The 20,095-nt window shown below is 39.6% G+C and overlaps 1 protein-coding gene across 8 annotated transcripts in view; it reads right to left on the bottom strand.

The window, feature by feature from the left end:
- lpgat1 (lysophosphatidylglycerol acyltransferase 1) overlaps positions 1–20,095 on the bottom strand; it is a 131,339-nt gene that overhangs the window by 59,163 nt on the left and 52,081 nt on the right. For all 8 annotated transcript variants that reach the window (XM_087991347.1, XM_087991348.1, XM_043695877.2 and 5 more), the window contains one exon: positions 17,476–17,743. In XM_087991347.1, the coding sequence (XP_087847473.1) occupies positions 17,476–17,743 (268 nt within the window). The remainder of the gene's footprint in view (positions 1–17,475; positions 17,744–20,095) is intronic.

Here is a 20,095-nt window from a genome sequence, read left to right on the forward strand (position 1 = left end):
GGAAACTTCCATATCCGCCACAGATTCACCTGCACCTCCACACATATCATCTATTGCATCCTCTGCACCCGATGCGGCCTCCTCTATATTGGGGAGACAGGCCGGCTACTTGCGGAGCGTTTCAGAGAACACCTCTGGGACACCCGGACCAACCAACCCAACCACCCTGTAGCTCAACATTTCAATTCCCCCTCCCACTCCACCAAGGATATGCAGGTCTTTGGACTCCTCCATCGTCAGACCACAACAAAACGACGGTTGGAGGAAGAACGCCTCATCTTCCGGCTAGGAACCCTCCAACCACAAGGGATGAACTCGGATTTCACCAGTTTCCTCATTTCCCCTCCCCCCACCCTGTCTCAGTCAAATCCATCAAATTCAGCACCACCTTCCTAACCTGAGATCTTCTTCCCGACCTCTCCGCCCCCACCCCAGTCTGACCCATCACCCTCACCTTGACCTCTTTCCACCTATCACATTTCCGACGCCCCTCCCCCAAGTCCCTCCTCCCTACCTTTTATCTTAGCCTGCTGGACAAACTTCCCTCATTCCTGAAGAAGGGCTTATGCCCGAAACGTCGATTCTCCTGTTCCCTGGATGCTGCCTGACCTGCTGCGCTTTTCCAGCAACACATTTCCAGCGCTAATTCAGAATTCTGTCAAGGTTAACATGCAGGTTCAGTTGGCACTTAGGAAGGCAAATGCAATGTTAGCATTAATTTGAGAGCTAGAATACAAGATCATGGATCTCCTGTTAAGGCTATATACGAATCTGGTTGGACTCCATTCAGAATATTGAGCAGTTTTGGGACCTGTACTTATGAAAGGATTGCTTGCGTTGGAGGAGCTCCAGAAGAAGTTTACAAGAATGTTCCCAGGATGAAGAGTTTGTTATATGAGGAACAGTTGATGACACTGGGGGTCTGTATCAAAGTTTAGAAGGATGGGGATTTTGGGGGGGTGGGGAAAAAGAGGGGTGGAATCTCTTTGAAATGAACTGAACACTGACAGACCTGGATGCAGTGGACATAGAGAAAATGTTTCTACTTGTAGGAGAGACTAGGAAATGACAGCACAGCCTCAGTGTGAAGAGGTGACCCTCTCCAGTGTGGTGAATCTGTGGAACTCTGACACAGAAGGCTATGGAAGCCAAGTTATGAGCTTATTTAAGATAGTGATAGATAGTGATAGATAGGTTCTTGATTAGTAACGGGATGAAAGGGTGGGGCAGAGACATGGGCCAAATAGTCTAATTCTACCCCTATGCGCATATTATATGGACCACCTACTGAATTGTCCTTTGCCCTTGCCTCCTGCCTTCAAATCCACTGGCTGAGGAGTGTAAAAACCAGACGATCTTCATTCCAGGTTGCAGGCATTCAGTAAGATAATAGGAACAAGTTCCCCAGTGTTTTTTTTAATGAACACTGAGTACTTTCAGCACCTGAAGTCTCTTTCTCATTAAGTCACTTTGTGGAAGGTGATATTTATGGCAAAACTGCCATTTATTGCCTATACTGAGTTGCCCTGAGAAAATGAGGGGTTTGGATCCAACTGAGAGGATTGTGAAGCCAGAGGGTGGTTAAAAGACAACATGTGCTAGAGTTGCATACTGGCCTGACCAGGTAACATTAACAAGTTTCCAGGTTATCAACCTACAAATAGACTATGTAGGCAGTGACAGTAGGAGTGTGTCTTGGTCAGCCAAGCTTGATGTAGAGTGTGCAGCTCAATATATAGCCTCTGTTGACAGGTTAGTGATCTGTTCCAGGAAAATTCTAGCTATAGAAATGAACAGAAACACATGCCTTTATATCTCACATGCCATTAAGACAAGACAACTACAAAGTTATGATCTGTTGTTTAAAAGAAACTTCGTTCACTATTATCCAATAGGAAAGAAAATCTACCAAATTTGACCCTGTGACTCCAGACGCTCAGCAAAATCAACTGAAATGGCCTACCAAGCCAATCAGTTGTATAAAACTGCTATTAAAACAAAATCAATAAAACTGGATTGAGGGGCAATGGATTCAGATGTGACAAAAACATACCCAGTCTACCAGTCAAATTCCTCCTTGCATCTGTGGTTTCATGTCAAAATTGGGGGAGCAATCAAACAATGCCCTGATGTAGGCATGCTCTCAGAATGAAACAATTAAATCAACATCCCAGATGCCTTCATCACTATTCTGAGTGTATCCTGCCCCAAAGACAGGAAAGACCCAGTTGTGATGCTCATGTCATGACTAAGCTGAGAGAGAGTGACCCCAGGACCCCTGGACATTGACTCCAGATCAAACATGCAAGATAATTCTTGCTGATTATAGAGGAACCTCAGTTATCCAAAGGACACAGGTGGGGAGAATTTTGTTTGGTTAATCGAATGCCAGCTAACAATCAGCCATGCACTGGGACCTTGCGATCTTGTTCGGATCATCCAAAATTCGGTTAATCGAATGTCGGATAATCAAGATTCCTCTGTATACCTAACTGTCTCCTTCAACTAGTGAAAGTGGGAGCTTCAATTATTGTACTAAAAATTATTTTAATATAAATTCAGGCAGCAACACTACTAAGGCAGGGGAACTTCTGAAGTGTATTCAGATCTTGGACAGTAACATGGAGTGAAAAAAATACTTTGCTAGTTGTAATGTTTTCTGTTAAAGACTAAATAAGCTCACTTAGATGACTAAAACTTACTTTTTCTTCAGAAAATTCTTGGTTTCAATATTACAATCTATTTCCACTACTGAGGGCTTTTCACATAGAATTGTGTTCATAGAAGTTTCCAATTATAATAACCTTTTCAAGTTAATTCATGGGACATAGATGTCACTGACTGGAGCATTCCTGTCGATTCCCAATTGTCCAGAATGCAGTTAAGACTCAACCAATATGGCTGCGTGTCTGGAGTTACATGTAGGTCAGATCAGATAAGGATGCCCTTCTCTTAAGGCAATAGTGAACAAGATAGATTTTTATGACAAATCAACAGGTTACATTGTCGCCGTTAGTTCAGATTATTCTTCCAGATTATTTTTTACTGAATTCAAAATTCACCAATTTCTAAGAGATTTGAACCAGCGTTCCCAGAACATTATCTGGATTACAAGTCCAATTACATTACCACTACTCCATTGCCCTACCCTCTTCAAATTACTGACGTGGGAATGCAAACAGACATTTTCCATCACATTTTTGGTTAAATGAGGTCTGAAGAGGAAATTATTCCTTTCAAGTTTATGTTGTTGTACTTTGCATCTCACACAATGCAAACGGTCAGCAACTTGGTGGTAAGTGATCAAAAAGAACAATTCATCCTTTATCCCACATCTGATGTTGAGATTCCTGGTGTGCAAGTGACAAGATCCAGGAAATGACTGTCAACATTTCTCTCAGCTAATAATAAAAGATTTGTTGAACATACATAATAACACTAAAAGAGCATCATTTCAAACATCTGCTGAATTATGCCCATAGCTACCTATTTGTTACAATATATAGTATAACTGAATTATCACACAGTGAGTGCGAAAGTCAGAGGACTAGCTAGAGAGATCATTCCTACTAACACTGTCATGGATGGGTGGAGTTGTGATTCACAGACAAAATAGAATTCGTAGGTTTCTCCTTGCTGGCTTTCTTATTACCTGTTACAGGCCCAGTTTGGCAAATATGTCCTTCAGCATTCAGCACGTCAGTCAGCAGGGGTGCTATCAAGCCAAGCTTGGCAATGGGCACTGAAGCCCTATCATTCCATGCCCCTGCTACTCTCAGTGCTTCCAGGTGGTGTTCAATAGAGGGGAGTACAGATTCATTAGCTGAGGGAGGGTTATAGGAGATAATCAGTAGGAGGTTTACTCATCTATGTCTAATCTTACAGCATGAGACTTCATGGAGTCTGAAGTCAAGGATGTTGATTCCTAGAGCAACTTTGTTCTGACCGTATATCACTGTAAACCATCTCTGGTTTGTCTGTCAGAGGCCTACTGCACAAAAAAATGACCTTCAGCCTGTCAAGTCTATGCAAGTCAAAAGCAAGCACCTAACTATTCTAAACTCCTTCATAGCTATTGGCCCAAAGCCCTATTTGCTTTGGCATTACAAATGTTCATCTAAACATTTAAAAGTTATGGAGGGTTCCGGCCTCTACCACGCTTACAGATAGTGAGTTCCAGATTTCTATCACCCTCTGAATGAAAAATAATTTTCCCACATTCCCTCCAAACCTCCTGCCCCTTACCTTAAATCAATGACCCCCTGGTCACTGATACCCCCCCCCCCACTAAAAAAAAAACTCCTACCTGTCTACTATGTCTACGTCCCCTTAATTGTATACACATCAGCAATGGCTCCTCTCAGTCTCCTCTGCTCCAAGGAAAACAACCACAATCTAAACTTATCATAATTAAAACTCTCCAGCCCATGCACCATCCTGGTAAATCTCCTTGGCACCCGCTCCAATGTAATCACATTCCTCCTACAATGTGGAGTCCAGAATTAGACACAGCACTCCAGCCATTGCCTAATCAAACTTTTTATACAGTTACAGAATAACTTCACTGTTCTTAAACTCTATGCCTCACCTAATAAAGGCAAGAATCCCATATACCTTCTTAACCACTTCATCTACCTGCCTTGTTACATTAAGAGAACAGCGGACAAGCACATCAAGATCCCTTTAATTCTTCGTGCTTCTCTGGGCCCTACCATTCATGTATTCCTAACCTGGTTTGTCCTGCCCAAGGGACTTATTAACTTGTAATTCTAACAATTTACTCAGTATTAATTCCCTGGTAATTGTAATTTTCTTGAGTTTTTCCCTCCCTTTCAATTTCTGATTTATATCCATTTTCAGATTTAATTCATCTATGTTGCTTGCTAGGCCACTTCCTGAGATAATTGCGAGTCAACCATATTGCTGTAGGCACAGTCACACATAGGCAAGATTGAAAATATACACCAGATTTCCTTCCTAACGGCTCATTAATTTCCAGATTATTTTTTTTTTAAATGACAGCTCAATAGTTTCATGGCTATTATAACTGGTACTAACATTTTTATGATAATTTTGTTTCCATTTAACATCAAATTTAAATTCCCCAACTGCCAGCATTGGATTTGAATTAATGTTTTCTGATCATTACATCAAATTACTGGATTATTCATCCAGTTATATAATCACGATCCTACTGTAACTAATAAACTACGTGAAAATCAAAACTGATGTCAGATCACAGGACTTAAAAAGCAAGGGAGTCAATGTAAACATTTCTAATTTTGATCATTTGTTTACAATACGGTATTCATGTTGAGACCTTCATTGGCTGATTCAGAACCTGAAATGATCGTCAGAAAATGCTCATTATTTAACCAAATGATGGTATACGTTCATGTCACTGGGCTAGAAAAATGCAAGTGCAGGTTAATACTCAGGAGACACAAGTTGAAATCCTATCATAGCATTTCTTAAAATCCCCAGTTTGGAATTGGTGGAACTTAAATAATAAAATCTGAAATTGAAAGCTAGTCTCAGTAATAATGGCCATGAAGCTATCACAGAAGAACTGTAAAAAAAAAACCTTATCTGGTTCACTAATACATTTTAGGGAAGTAAAGCTGCCATCCTTATTGAATCTAGCTTACACATGACCTAAGAATTAACCACATTGCTGTTGATCTGAACTATTCAAAAGAACAAATTAGGAATGGGCAATAAATGCTGGACTTTCCATTGATGCCCACACCCACAAGAGAATAATTCTTTAATGTTTATAGCTTCAACTGTGTGAAACATTTAGAATAATGAAAATATTTGACAAATCCCCAGGGGAAAAATACAAAAAGAAATAGCTGAAATTGTGCTTTCATTTTGGAATGCTGCACTCGGTAAATTATCCACAGGTGAAGCTTTTTGAGGATTATTTGAGTAAACTAATTACATAAATTTTAATTGCAATAAGCAATAGTTTAATCTGAAATGCATAATCAGTTCTGTTCATGTAAACATCAGAAAGTCACAAAGGTAGCGAGGTGGAGAGATTAGAGGCTTTAAAAACTATATTAATTCAGTCTCATTATAAACATTAGTATAGATGTTCTTTCATCAGTGAACTTTTCTGACCTGAGACAGAAAGGCATTCAACTTACTTTAAATTTGAATGATTTTCAAAGAGAAGTAAATGCAGACAATAATTATCTTTCCAGATGGGTATTGGCTATTAATTTGAAATTGAAGCAAAAGTAATTTGCTATTTAACCCTTCCAATTCTCAGATAATTCTGTGCAAACAATTAAGGTTCAAAAGGAGATTTTGAAAACACAATAGCAAAATACTGCAATTACTGGAATTATGAAATGAAAACAGAAAATGCTGGCAACAGATTCTGGCAGAATCTGTGAAAAAACATTTAACATTCAGATTTCAAATTTCCAAGGTCATTTCCCATTTAGAAAACGGTCTACACCTCTATTCTTCCTACCGAAGTACATAATGTCACTTTCCCACATTGTATTACATAAGCCATTTCTTTGCCCACTCTCCTAGCCTGTCCAAGTCTTTCTGCAGCCACCCTGCTTCTTCAACACTACCTGTCCTTCCACCTTTGTCTCATTTGCAAATTCAGCAACAATGCCCTTAGTTCCTTCGTCTAGATTATTAATGTATAACATTAATATTTGTGGTCTCAACATGAACCCTTACAGAACTCCACTAGTCACAGACTGCCATCTTGAAAAAGACCCCCTTATCCCAATTCTGTGCCTTCTGCCAGTCAGCCAATCTTCTATCCATGCGTGTATCTTGCCCCTAACACCATGGCTCTTATCTTATTTAGCAGCTTCCTGTGTGGCACCATATCAAAGGCCTTCTGGAAATCCAAAAACACCATATCCACTGGCTTTCTTTTGTCTAACTGTTCATTACCTCAAAGAATTCTAACGGATTTAAGAGGCATAACCTCCCCTTGACAAAGCTGTGCTGACTCAACCCTGTTTTATCATGCAAGGCTAAGTACTCTGCAATCTCATCTTTATTCGCGGACTCTAAAATCTGACCAACTACGGAGGCCAGACTAACCAGCCTATAATTTCCTGTCTTTTGCCTTCCTCTCTTCTTAAACAGGTGTGTTACGTTAGTCATTTTCCACTGTTTCCTGAAAGATTCCAACCAATGCCTTCACAATCTCTTCAGCTATCAGCTTTGGAAATTTGGGGTGTACTCCACCTGGTCTGGGTGACTTATCCACCTTCAGACCTTTCAGCTTCCCCAGCATCTTCTCCTCAGTGATGGTCACCACAAACACTTCTGCCTCCTTGACTCTTCCAGCTCTGGTATGTGGCTGGTGTCTTCCACAGTGAATCTGATGCAAAATGCTTATTCAGTTCTTCCACCACTTCTTTGTTCCCCATTACTACTTTTTCAGCCTCATTTTCCAGCAGTCTAATATCCACTCTTGACTTTCTCTTACCTTTCAGGTACCGAAAACAACTCTTAATCTTCTTTTATATTACTAGTTAGCTTATTCCCATATTTAATCTTCTCCCCTCACGTTTTTTTAGTTATCCTCTACAGGTTTTTAAAGGCTTCCCAATTCTCTACGTTCCCACTGCATTGTATGCTTTTTCTTTTGCTTTTATATTCTCTGACTTCCCTTGCCAGCCGTGGTTGTCTGATCCTCCCCTTAGTATTTTTGTTTTGGCATGAATTTCTGTTGTGCCACATGAATTACACCTTAGAAACTCCTGACACTGCTGCTTCACTATCTTCACTGCTATGCTCCTCTTTCTCAAATCTGGCCAGCTCCTCTGTCATGTCTTTGTAGTTACCTTTACTCAATTGTAATGCCGTAACACCTCAAATCAAAGGGCACATTCTATTGTGGACACTGTCCCCAAAGGGTTCCTTCTCCTTAAGCTCCCTAAACAAATCTCCCTCATTAAGCATCATCAAATCCAGAACTGTCTGCTTCCTAGTGGGCTTTACCACAAATCGTTCTAAAAACCATCTGAGACTTTCCGCAAATTCCTTTTCTTGAAATCTGCTACCAACTTGATTTTCCCAGTCCATCTGCACACTGAAGCCCACATGATTATTGTAATAGTGCCTCCCTTTCATTCCTTTTCAACTTCCTGATCTATTTCCTTCCCATATCCAGACTACTGCCAGGAGGCCTGTACACAACTCTCATCAGGTCAATTTTCCTTTGATGCCTTAGAGTTCCTCAACTCTACCCACACAGAATCTATGCCTTCTGACTCTTATGGCTTTCCATTTAATTTCATTTCTTAGGACAAGGCAACCCCACCCCCTCTGCTCATCTGCCTCTCCTTTTGATAGGGTATACACCCTTGGAGATTTAATTCCAGGTATGATCTCCCTGAAGCCACGTCTCATGATACTCTCAACATCATAAGTGCCAATTTCAATTTGCACTCAAGTTCATTTACTTTGTTTTTTATATTATGTGCATTTAATAACAACACCCTCAGTCCTGTATTGACTGCCCCCACGAGTCACCCGTCTCCCCCCCGCCCCCGTCCTACTCTCTGTCCTATTACTTATTATAGAAACTTTAATACCCTCTGCAGAGCCCGCCTCCATTTTAAATTTTTCCTTAATTTTCCATACAACTGAAACTACCATACCTCACATTAGTTTAAAGCACTATCCACAGCCATAGTTATGCTAAACACCAGACTCTGGTCCCAGCATGATTCAGGTGGAGCCCATCCCATTGGAACAACTCTCTCCTTCCCCAAAAACTGGTGCCAATATCCCATGACTACAAACCAGTTTTGCCCACATCAATCTTTGAGACAGGCATTTCTCTTTAAATCTTATTGACTTTGTGCCATTAGCTTGTGGTGCAGCTAGTAATCTGGTACTACCTTTTTGGTACATTTTTAAAATTTAGCACCTAGCCTTTCATATTCCCTCAGCAAAACCTTTTTTCGTCTTTCTACCTATATCATTGGTAACTTCATGGACCATGACAACTGGTTCTTTCTCCTCCTGCTCCAAGTTCCTCTGTAGCCCAGATGAGATATCCCAAACCTAGGCACCAGGGAGGCAACAGAGTCTTTGGACTCTTGTGATCCTAGCCTGAGAGAACAGTGTCAATTCCCCTGACTGCCTATTATCCCCCATTTCAACAATATTTCTCTTTGATCCCTCCCCTCCTGTACAGCTCCTTGAACCATGAAGCTATGGTCAGTTTGCTCATTCTCCAGCCTCACACTAATCCACAGAGATCAAGAATCTCAAACTTGTTAGACAAACTCAAGGTTTGAGGCTCCTTCAGTACTACCTCCTGGACTCCTCTACCTATCTTGCTCTTAGTCACATACTCCAAATTTGTAGTAGTTAATCAAAGGAGTGTGACTGCCTCTTGAAACAATGTCCAGGTAATTGTCCCCCTCCCTAGTGTGTCAGTGTTCAAAACTCAGACTCCATCTCATCAACCCGGAGTCAGAGTTTGTCAAGCAACCAACAATTACAACACAAATGGTCACGATGAACTGGAATAGGGTCCACTAGCTTCTACATCATGCAGTTAAATACAGTGCCTAGATAGCATCTGTGTGTTTAATTGCTCAGTTCTTAATTTGATTTTTAACTTCAACTTTGCTTTAGTTGGGTTAGTTGAAACTTTATTGCTGGAACAGCACAGCAGGTCAGGCAGCATCCAGGGAACAGGAGATTCGACGTTTCGGGCACAGGCCCTTCTTCAGGAATTTAGTTGGATTAGCCTTAGTGTGAAAGGACTAGATTGGATGAAGTTTTTTTTTGAGTGCATCCAGGAGATCTTTTTGTATCAGTCTGCAGATAGTCCTACTAGAGTTGGGGCAGTGCTAGACATAATCCTAGCAAATGACGCTGGTCAAGTGGTTGAAGTACCAGCATGTGAGCATTTTGAGGATAATGACCATCACTACAAGTTTCAAAGTCATTATGGAAAAGTATAACATGGGAGTTAAGTGTCTAAACTGGGGGCAGGTGGATTTCAAGATCATTAGATAGGGGCTGGCAAAGATAGACTGGCAGCAGCTACTTGCAGGTAAGTCTACATTTGGAAAATGGGACTCTTTTACAGGTAGTACAGTGGGAATTAATGCAGGGCCAACATGTACCTCTACGAGTGAAGAGCAAGGGCAGCAAGTCCAGGGAACCCTGGATGTCAAGAGGTATGGAGAGTTTTACAAAGAAAAAGGAGGAAGCGTATGTCAGATTCAGCAGGAGAGGCTGTTCAAACGTTTAAAGGGTAGAAGGCTGCTCAAAAAAGAAATTAGGAGGGTAAAGAGGGGCCATGAAATATCTTTGGCAAATGGGATCAAGGAATAGCCCAAATATATTAAGAGTAAGAGGATAACCACTGAAAGAGAGTGGGATAACCTATGAACCAAAGGGCAACCTGTGCATGGAGCCAGTGGATATGGTTGAGATATTAAATTAACACTTCTCAACTCTATTCAGAGGATTTTTGTTGGAAGGAGAGATTTTGGAACATGTTAAGATTAATAAGGAGGAGGTATTAGATGTTTTAGCATGCACACAGACATATAAATCCCTAAATTCTAGTGAGATATATTCCAGGTTACTGTGAAAGGCAAGGGTGGAGATTGTTGGGGCTATGACAGATATATCTAATACTTCACTGGCCACTGGCAAACTGCCAGATGAGTGGACGATAGCCAATGTGGTTCTTTTGATCAAAAACAGCAGCAGAGATAGGGCAGGTAATGACAGATCAGTTACTCCAACATTAGTGGTAGGGAAATTATTGGAAAATATTCTGAAGGACAGGATTAATCAACACTTGGAAAGACAGGGATTAATCAAGGACAGTCAGCACAGATTTGTTACTGGGAGATCCTGTCTGACTAATTTAATTGACTGTTTCAAAAAAGTCGATGTGATTTACCTGGACTTCAGTAAGGCCTTTGACAAGGTCCCACATGGAAAGCTGGTCCCTGGATGTTGCCTGGGATGAAAAGTCCCAATTATAAGAGAAGATTGAATAGGCTAGGTTTGTTTCCTTTAGAGCTGACAAGACTTAGATCTGATTGAGGTACACAAAATTGAAAGGCATAGATAAGATTAGATCATGAGAATCTCTTCCCAAGGCAGATGTATCTAAGATCCGAAGACAGAAGTTTTAAAGTGAGGAGCAAATGGAGAGGAGATCCGAGAAAGTTTTTTTTCACTCAGAGGGTGATAGATATATGGAACATGCTGCCTTATGGGGTAGTGGAGGCAGGTATTCCAGCAACACTTAAGAAGCATCTGGATTACTATTTAAAATGCAAGGGTATAGTAAGCTATGGACCAAATGTAGGTAAATGGGGTTAGTGCAGTTTGGTGTTTGCTAGTCAACACAGACATGATGGGCCAAAGGCCTGTTTCTATACGGCATGACTATGACATGTCACCTCTTCAAAGAAAGTCAAAGAATTGTTCAAACAGTATCTGTCTTTCAAAATAAAACATGTTGTTGATTATACCTGATTACCAAGTGTCCTGCAACAACCTTTTTAATAATTGTTGCTAACATTGTCCCATGACAGATGCTAACAGGCCTATATTTTCCGGTTTTCTGTCTCGGTCTCTTTTTGACTAAAAGAGTTATGCTCAATAGCTTCCATTCTAATGGAACCATTCCCAATCAATGGATTTGTTGAAAATTAAAAACACAATGTATCAATAGCAATTTGTTTTTGTTGCCCAACATCTAATCATTCAAACTAAATTAACTTGTTTGCCATTTCAGGGGGCAGTTAAGAGTTGACTATATTGCTCTGGTCTGGAGTTACAGGTAGACTAGACCTTAGTGAAGATGAATTTCTTGTGTTTTCTTCCCTTTCATTTCCTGATTTATTGATACATATAAGGTATTATTTGTACTCTCCATAGTGAAGACCAATGCAAGACCTCTTCAATTCATCAGCCATTTCCTTAATTTTCATTATTAGTTCTCCAGCTGTGCCTTTTACAGGACCAATACTGATTTTATTTATTTAAAAATATTTATAGAACATATTACCTGGCTATATTTCTGGTCAGATTTCTCTCATACTTTACTTTTCCTCTCCTTATTAATTTTTTTTAGTCATTCTTTGCTGTTTTTACTGTGAACAAATGGACAAAGCTTGTTGTGTGCAAATTGGTTGAAGCATTTCATTTATTAGAACTTCAAGATTTTTCCTATTTCTTGATAATAATATAAAAATACAGGTACTGTCAAAGATGTAGGCACACAAGTGGCAATCAAACAAGAGCCTTAATATTTCAAGGTATTTCGTTTAACTATTTCTCATCTCCATCCTCCAAAAGTTGTCTACTTCAGTTTTTCTCCCATTGAACTGCATCTAGCACACGACTTGCTAACTTGCATCAGACTGTAATTTGTTGTATCCTTATTTTCATTCTGGCCCCAATTTTGTGCAAGTGAGCTGTAATAACAAACATGTCTGTCTGTATTTGCATATAAGTGCCAAACAATGATTCTTTCCACATCCCAATAGTTCTACAATAGTTCTATTAGATTACATCTACATTTTACTTTCCAACCCAAGATATCTCTTTATTCATTTAGCATTATCCTCCTTAATAACAAAAATCATATCGTTTGTAAGAATTGACACTTCATCAGCAAATAATCCAGGAGGAGGTAAAAATCAGAGTCAGCCTTTAAACTTTATAATCGTGTAAAGGTAGAAACAATGGAGGCAGAGATCCATGGGTCAAAGTACATAGATCATTAAATTTACGTCACCTGGCAAATAAAATAATCTCAAAGGCTGATGGAATACTGGACTTTATATCTAGGGGCAAAGGCTACACAAACATCCTACGTAGATCTCACTTTCAGAAAGATGGGTAATTCTGGGCGTTGCATCTTAGAATATTGGCCTCAATGGGAGTGAACATAATTTAGAATAATACATGGGGCTAAACAGACAGTCTGTGGGTTTAGGAAAATCCCACCTTTCACTTTTGTGCACAAAAATGCACACTGACCTAGAACAACTATGAATTTTATCTTTCTGCACAGCATTTGGGTCTGCAGTGCATTTTGCAAGCCATGATGCTGTTCACGAGGAGTACCATAAGATATGGCAGCATTACAGGACAGCCATTTGGATGACAATTCCAGAGTAGGACAGGAAGGGATAGAGAACACAAACATAGAAAAATGGCAATAAGTCAAGTCAAAAGGGGACAAATTGTAAAAGGCAAAATGAATGACTCTTTAGTTGAATACGTGTAACATTCAGAATAAGATGACTGGAGAAATGGTTGCAAGGAGGTCAAAGCTAGGAACTAAATATTCAGGACTGAGATTTTTTGAAAGGACAGAAAGAAAGGGAAGTGTGATAGGGTGGCTTTGTTGGTAATGGGATGGAAGTAGAATGATAGTAAGAAATGATCTCAGATTGGAAGCTGTAGATTCCATTGGAGTATAGCTAAGAAATAAAAAGGCAAAGAAATAAAAATAAACTGTCATCATTAAACATTATGTAAATTGGGATAGCAAGATTGGCAGAGGAAGTTGAGGAAGAAAACAGTGATATTGTTCTCGGAAATTGTCCTGAATACTATGTTGTGAATCCAACCAGAGACCAGGCTATTTTCGAGTTGGTTCTGAAAGTGTAATGAAATATATTAAGAGAAATGCAATGCTGAAATTTTAAAACTGGAATGGAGTATAAAATTAGGGAGGTTTTGCTAAAACTATACAAGTTAAACCACAACTGGAATGCTGTGCTTCCCAATAAAGGTTCACTAGGCTGATACTTCTATGAAAGGAGTCTCTTACAAGGTGATACAACAGGTTGGGCCTGTAGTTGAAGGAATTTAGATGACAGGCAACCTTTTTGAAACATGCAAGATTCTTAAGGGGTGTGACAGGATAGATGCGGAAACGTGATTTTCCATTGACGGAGAGTCAATAACTAGAGGCATATTCTCAGAATAAGGACTCTCCCATTTAGGTCAGAGATGAGAAGCAATCTTTTGTCAGAGGGAGATGAATTGGTGGAATTTTTTTTAAAACCAAAGAAAGCTATTGAGGCTGGGTCGTTTAATATATTCAAAGAAATCAAGGGTTTAGGATAAAGGCAGGAAACCAGAGTTGAGGGTTACCAAATCAGCCAAACAGCAGAGTAGACTCAATGGGTTGAACAGCCTATGCCTGCTCCCAAGTCTAATGATTTTATGCTAGAAAAACTGCAGAAGTAGATCAATCTCTGTATTCCATCACAGCAGACCAGCTTCCAATATTGCTTAAAGGTCCATGGAAGCTCACTCTTCACTCCTAATCTATGCCCCTCAGCTCAGCCGTGCCAACTCCATGCCCCTCACACTCCTACCCACCAGACTTTGTGGTAGCATGGTGGCTCAGTAGTTAGCACTACGACCTCAGTACCAGGCATCAGAGTTTGATTCCAATCTTAGGTGACTGTGTGCAGTTTGCATGTTGTCCCCCTGTCCACATGAGTTTCTGCTGGATGCCCTGCTTCCCTCCCACAGTCAAAAGATGCGCAGGTTAGATGGATGAGCGATGGTTAATGTGGGTTCTGGGGTTGGGTGGCTGTGTCTGGGTGGGATGCTCTTCAGAGATTGTATGGTCTCAATGGCCTCTTTCTGCACCGTAGAGATTCTATGATTCTGTCACCTAATGCCCCAGGGGAAGAGGTTGGGGAAAAGGAGAATGAGAGATTGAGAGAATGAGTAAGCTGTGCCACTCAACATGTTTTCAAGATCCCCAAAAAATTTCAGCTGAGATCATATAAAGCCTGTGGCTTGAGAATGAGGCAAAAAAGTCTGGGATCCACAATCTAGAAACTGTTTCAATCATGCAAAATGTGCTTCACAGAAGTGTAAGACAACAAAACCTTGCACTCATGTTTGGCAAGAAAAGATACAAATAACATTTCAAAGATCCTCTTAGAGCAGCAGAGCAAGGGGGAAGAAACAAATTGGTTCAGAGAAGGTACTCCTGAACTTGGGCCGACATGGTTTAAAACACCCAGAGGAAGTGGCCAGGGAATTGGGATACACAAGTCAGAGAGGGTGTTTGTGGCACAGTGGTAATGTCCTGGTCTCTGAGGTAAGAGTTCTGGGTTCAAGTCCCACCTGCTCTGGAAATGTGTAATAACATATCTGAATCAAGAAGTAATGTAAACAGCAAGTATGCGTGAACAGGACTTTGCCGGTTGGGAGATGAATAGCAAAATATTCAATGAGCTATAATAACTATCTATTCGTGTATGTCCCCCTACGGCACTGTTATTTGCTTCTGTCTTTTAGATTTGAACAATGCTCTTTTTCAAAAGCTAAATTTATCCTCCCAAGAAAATGGCAAAAAATTGTATGCTTCAATCTGCATTTTTTAAACAATGCCATTGTTTACACTGTGTGCCATTTTTACATCCTGAAATGAATGTGAGCTGTTTTCACTCAATATTGAGTTCAGCTCATTTGCAAAGTTCCAGTTATTGATATTCTATATACTTGTGGAAGCAAAACATTTCAGGCAACTCAAATGAGAAAAGGATGACACTAATTAAAGAAGGACTTCCCATCATGGATAAATTTAGACACCTTCAAATGGAGAACAGAAACAATTAGCAATTTTTGGCAAGGGTAGAGGGGATGGGACAAAAAAAGCGTGATGCAGAAGTAAAGAAACAAGAAACTTAAGATATAACTCCAGTAGTGTATATAAGCAATGGATCCACTTTATGATTGCTGCTGAGGAGATCGGTGTTTCTGCACAAGGTGCTTGTACTCTGAAATTCTACATTGAGTGGCATTGCAGCATGCCTGCAAAAAGAGGTACAACTTAAAATTTAAAGCAAATTGTACAAGCATAATGTTGCACAGTCGTTGGTTTTGAAGCTGATGGAAGCACACATGACTCTGCCAATGAAAAAAAAAACCCTTTTCCAGTGGTCATTACAGGCAAATGAGTTGGGCTGCAAGGCTTCTGGTAAGCTGTGGACAACTGAATAGTGCTGGCTTGCAATGCATAATACCTGTCTGGAGACTCTCACTTTGGACAACGCTGATTTAGCAACACTGGTATTTACAACAAATGGACTTGTCTTATTTCATACATTTTGCATGTTAGAACGTTGTGTAGGCCTGACAGGCTTACAAGTTAATATTTGTTAAGTGGCTATTCTTAAGCAGATGCTTGTACTTGAGTATTTTTAAGACTGAAGTAGATGGATACTTGATAAGAAGAGGTGAAAGGTTATCAGGGACCAAGCATCTTTCACAGAACTAAATTAACTGGCCCCAAGAAACTAGGCAACAGGATGGATATAGTCTTACCACTATCACAAGAACAAATAAATAGATAACAAAAGTAACAATTTCAAAAATGATTCTTACAACTGGATGAAATGAAAACTACATTTCACCCATTAACCTGAACTGAAACTTGAGTTCGAGAAATGCATCAACCAATTTTTAATAACTCTGGCTGGCAGTAGGAAAAATAGATTACTCGTTTGTTCGTTTTAAAATAAAAAAACGAATTATAACTTGAAATGCCAAATAGTCTCAGTTTTCTATTGCAATGTCTGCCTTAGGTTTGTATTTATGCCCAGATGACAGAAAACTCTGGTCTATACCTCAGTCAACCACTTTTGCTGATCTACACCCTGCACAATTGTTCCTGTCACTTTGTACATCTCTGCAGGCAATATAATTCAATCTAGGATCACAGTGGAATGGGAGGATTGAAGTCTGAAACCTTGCACTCTTTGGTACAGGTACACAATCCCTTATCCAAAACACTTGGGACCAGCTGGTTTTCGGAATTCGGAATGTTTCGAATTTCGGAATAAGTTACAGTTCAATGGTGACATTTTTAAAAATCTTACCGGAGTAAAACAGGCCCGGAGACAAAATTGAGGCCTGCCAGTGCTGGGCCATGCTCCCCCATTCCACGTCGCATAAGTGACACGCATCCAGTGAATGTGGAGTTGGGTTAACCGTTTGCACGCCAAACAAACAATCTTGTTAATGAGATAAAAACTTCACAAAAAAACCCTTTGGATTTTGGAGCTGTTTGGATTTCGGATAAAGGGTTGTCTACCAGTAGTGCCTTTAAGGTGCATTACCTGCCTACTTCAGGTCACCCCATATACAAAATGGTAACATTAGAGGATAAATGCTCACATTTCCTCTTAACTGTACAGGGAAGTACCATGTATTTAACCCACTCAAGAAATTCCCATGAGTTACACAATAGGGCTGAAATGTACTTCAAAATTTGAAAGAAGAGTGTCTCTTTGGCTCCCAGATGACAAACAGCTATCTTTGCAAGACTTCTAACCAAACAAGAAATTATTAACTTCATCATGATACACTACTTTGAAATTTCTGCAAATAATATGAATCCAGCCACCAGCCAAAGAGCAAGTTTTCAGTGGCTACTGGCATCATCAGACTGAAACCTACCTGCTCCATTAGCATCTCCAACAGCTCCATTTTCATGCTGTGCACAAAGTGTTTGCAGGATAACTTCAGTGGCCCCCTGCCGTGGTAGAGTTACATGTTTTAGAAATGGTAAGTTGTTTTTTTTTGCAAATGACTGGCTGGTTTCTCGCCTCTTTCTCAGGAAACCTCCTTCAGGAAACAAAACAATCCACTTCCGATCCCGACTCCTGTAGTATTTTTCTAAATGTTTTCTGAGAAGAATCAGCTGCTGGTCACGATGAGCTTTACCCTGAAAATTAAAGTATAAAAATGTAATTGTTTACAATGGACAAAGTTGATTGACATTACAATTTGGCGCTGCATAAAGATGACTTTTATCCTCTTAAAAAAAAAATTCAGATTTCTCAATACCAGCAAATATGCAGTGATACGATCACAATGTAAATATAGATAGCAAGTCCATTAACCTTCCACAAAACAATCCTAAAATTTCTATACCATTCAAATTAAATCCAGGGTTTTATATTTACTAAATAATCTAGAGAACCTCTCTGTTGATCACTGACGTCAGGATACTTTTGATATTGTCTTAAAATTACCCATTCCTTGTTTGAACCAATGCCCTCCTTTGTCTTTGTTACAAATTTAACTTAATGTTCATACTTGCTCAACACCATTGCACTTCTATTTCACTGACAATATCCTTTAGTAGTTGCTTCCATTCAGGATTCCAAAATCTTGAATTTTTGCTCAAAAGGCTAATGCTTTGAAAGGTTGAAACAACCTTCTTGGTTCTTCTGCACACCACCTCCATGGTTCTCCTTCTCGATTAAAACTGCAACAACACTCAAAACTGTGGTCTGACTAGTGAGCCGAACTGTTAGAGTATGGCATCCCCAGTTTTTGCTACTTAATCTAGTAATCAACGTTTTGACTGCTGTGGAATGATGAGTCAACCAATCTCTTACTGGCATTCAACTATTTTCAGAACATGCATAGAACACTTATGCCAACTACTTTTCTCTGCATCAACAACATTTCACAACAGTTTGAGTGAATTTCATCTGTTACTTACTTTAGCTAGCTTATTTTATAGACTTAGTTTCTATTCAGATTTGACTTCTCCCTGTTAACTCAATATAGTCAATAAATTTGTGTTACAACACAGAGGTGAACTCCTTTGTTAAGTAAACCAAACACTCACAAAAGCTCACCTTGCCTTCTGTTAAAATATGAGTGACCGAGAACTCCCAAATTCCACAATTTAAAGAAAACAACATGAATTTAAATTTTTAACTCAAAGTGAACATTAAACAATAACTATTCACAACTCTAAGCTCTCCCCTTTCTCTTAACTGCTTACTACCTGCCCACAACTCTATTACAATATGCCGTTCCAATCAGACATTTACTAAAGTTATATCAACATAATTTCAAAACCACACAGTCGCCGTCTTCTTCTGTCTTCACTCTTCTGGCTGCTGATTTGCCTGGATCGTCTCCTTTCTTTTTACTACAAGTAGGTTTCATATGAAAAGGTACCTTTTCGTAGAGAGTGTGTTTTTCTAATTTCTTTGAAAGCAAGACGTGAGATGGGTAATTAGCTTTCCACAAGTTTCTTTCTCCACGGCAGTTATTCTCTGGCCAATTTTCAAGATGCCCACATTTTATATCACCCAAAAATCGAATTGTTTCATTGAATTTATCGTTTTGTCAAAATCTAACCAAACTCTATTGGGTTTTGGAATCCTGGGGCATAATTTAAACTTATTGGTTAAATTCGAATTGTTGTCAAAACAGCAATCAAAACTCAGGTATCCATTTCAGTCAAATATTACGTATTTTCAATTTTCCCATACACTCTGGGACTGCCATATAGTCAAATACACAGGTGCTTGTAATATCTCAGTTCAGAGCAGCATTCACTCTCTTAAAAAGTATAGTACATGCCTTCAACTTCATAACAGATGATTGCACTTACAATAACTTAGAAAATGTTGTAATCCTAAACAGATCCCAGAGGCAATTCACTTCACTTAAATCTCAATCCTCATTTTTCCCCACTCCTAAACAAAAGGAAAAAAGTTGAACTGAGTTGTTGGATTGAGGAAGCTACAGAAAGGGAGGGGCAATGAATGAGCAGTTTTTAAAAATGACTATGCATTTTAAATTGGTGATGTTGAGAGATAGGAATGACATGGAATATGCTATAGGTAGCAGCAATTTAGATAGAAGAAAGAAATGAGCTCCTCACTATAGGTGACCAATGTTAATGGGGGATGTTAATGGTATCCGTAATAGATGGAATGCAAGGTCAGATACACAAATTGGAGTTAAATAGGTAGATTCTGAATTATCTGTTTCAGCCCAAGACTGCAGAATGGAAGCGAAATGGAATCATGGTTTGCAGCTTGTGGCAAGGGCCTTAAACAATTATTTGGATTATCTGAAGCTTTAATGTGCCAGAGTTAATATCAGTAAAGGCTGGATACCAGTAAAACAGCCTGACCACGGAGATGCTGAGGTGGTTTTGAGGATGGTATGCATATTCTATGATGTTAAGCGATGCAGAAAGGAGAAGGGAAAATACATCATCGTCCAGTCAGTTACAGAGGCTATTACCTGTAGCAATGTTTTGGTG

This window comes from Chiloscyllium plagiosum, unplaced genomic scaffold (assembly GCF_037043375.1).
Source record: "Chiloscyllium plagiosum isolate Xiang-an unplaced genomic scaffold, Cpla_swu_hap1 HiC_scaffold_10, whole genome shotgun sequence".
In the NCBI taxonomy this organism is placed as follows: Eukaryota; Metazoa; Chordata; class Chondrichthyes; order Orectolobiformes; family Hemiscylliidae; genus Chiloscyllium; species Chiloscyllium plagiosum.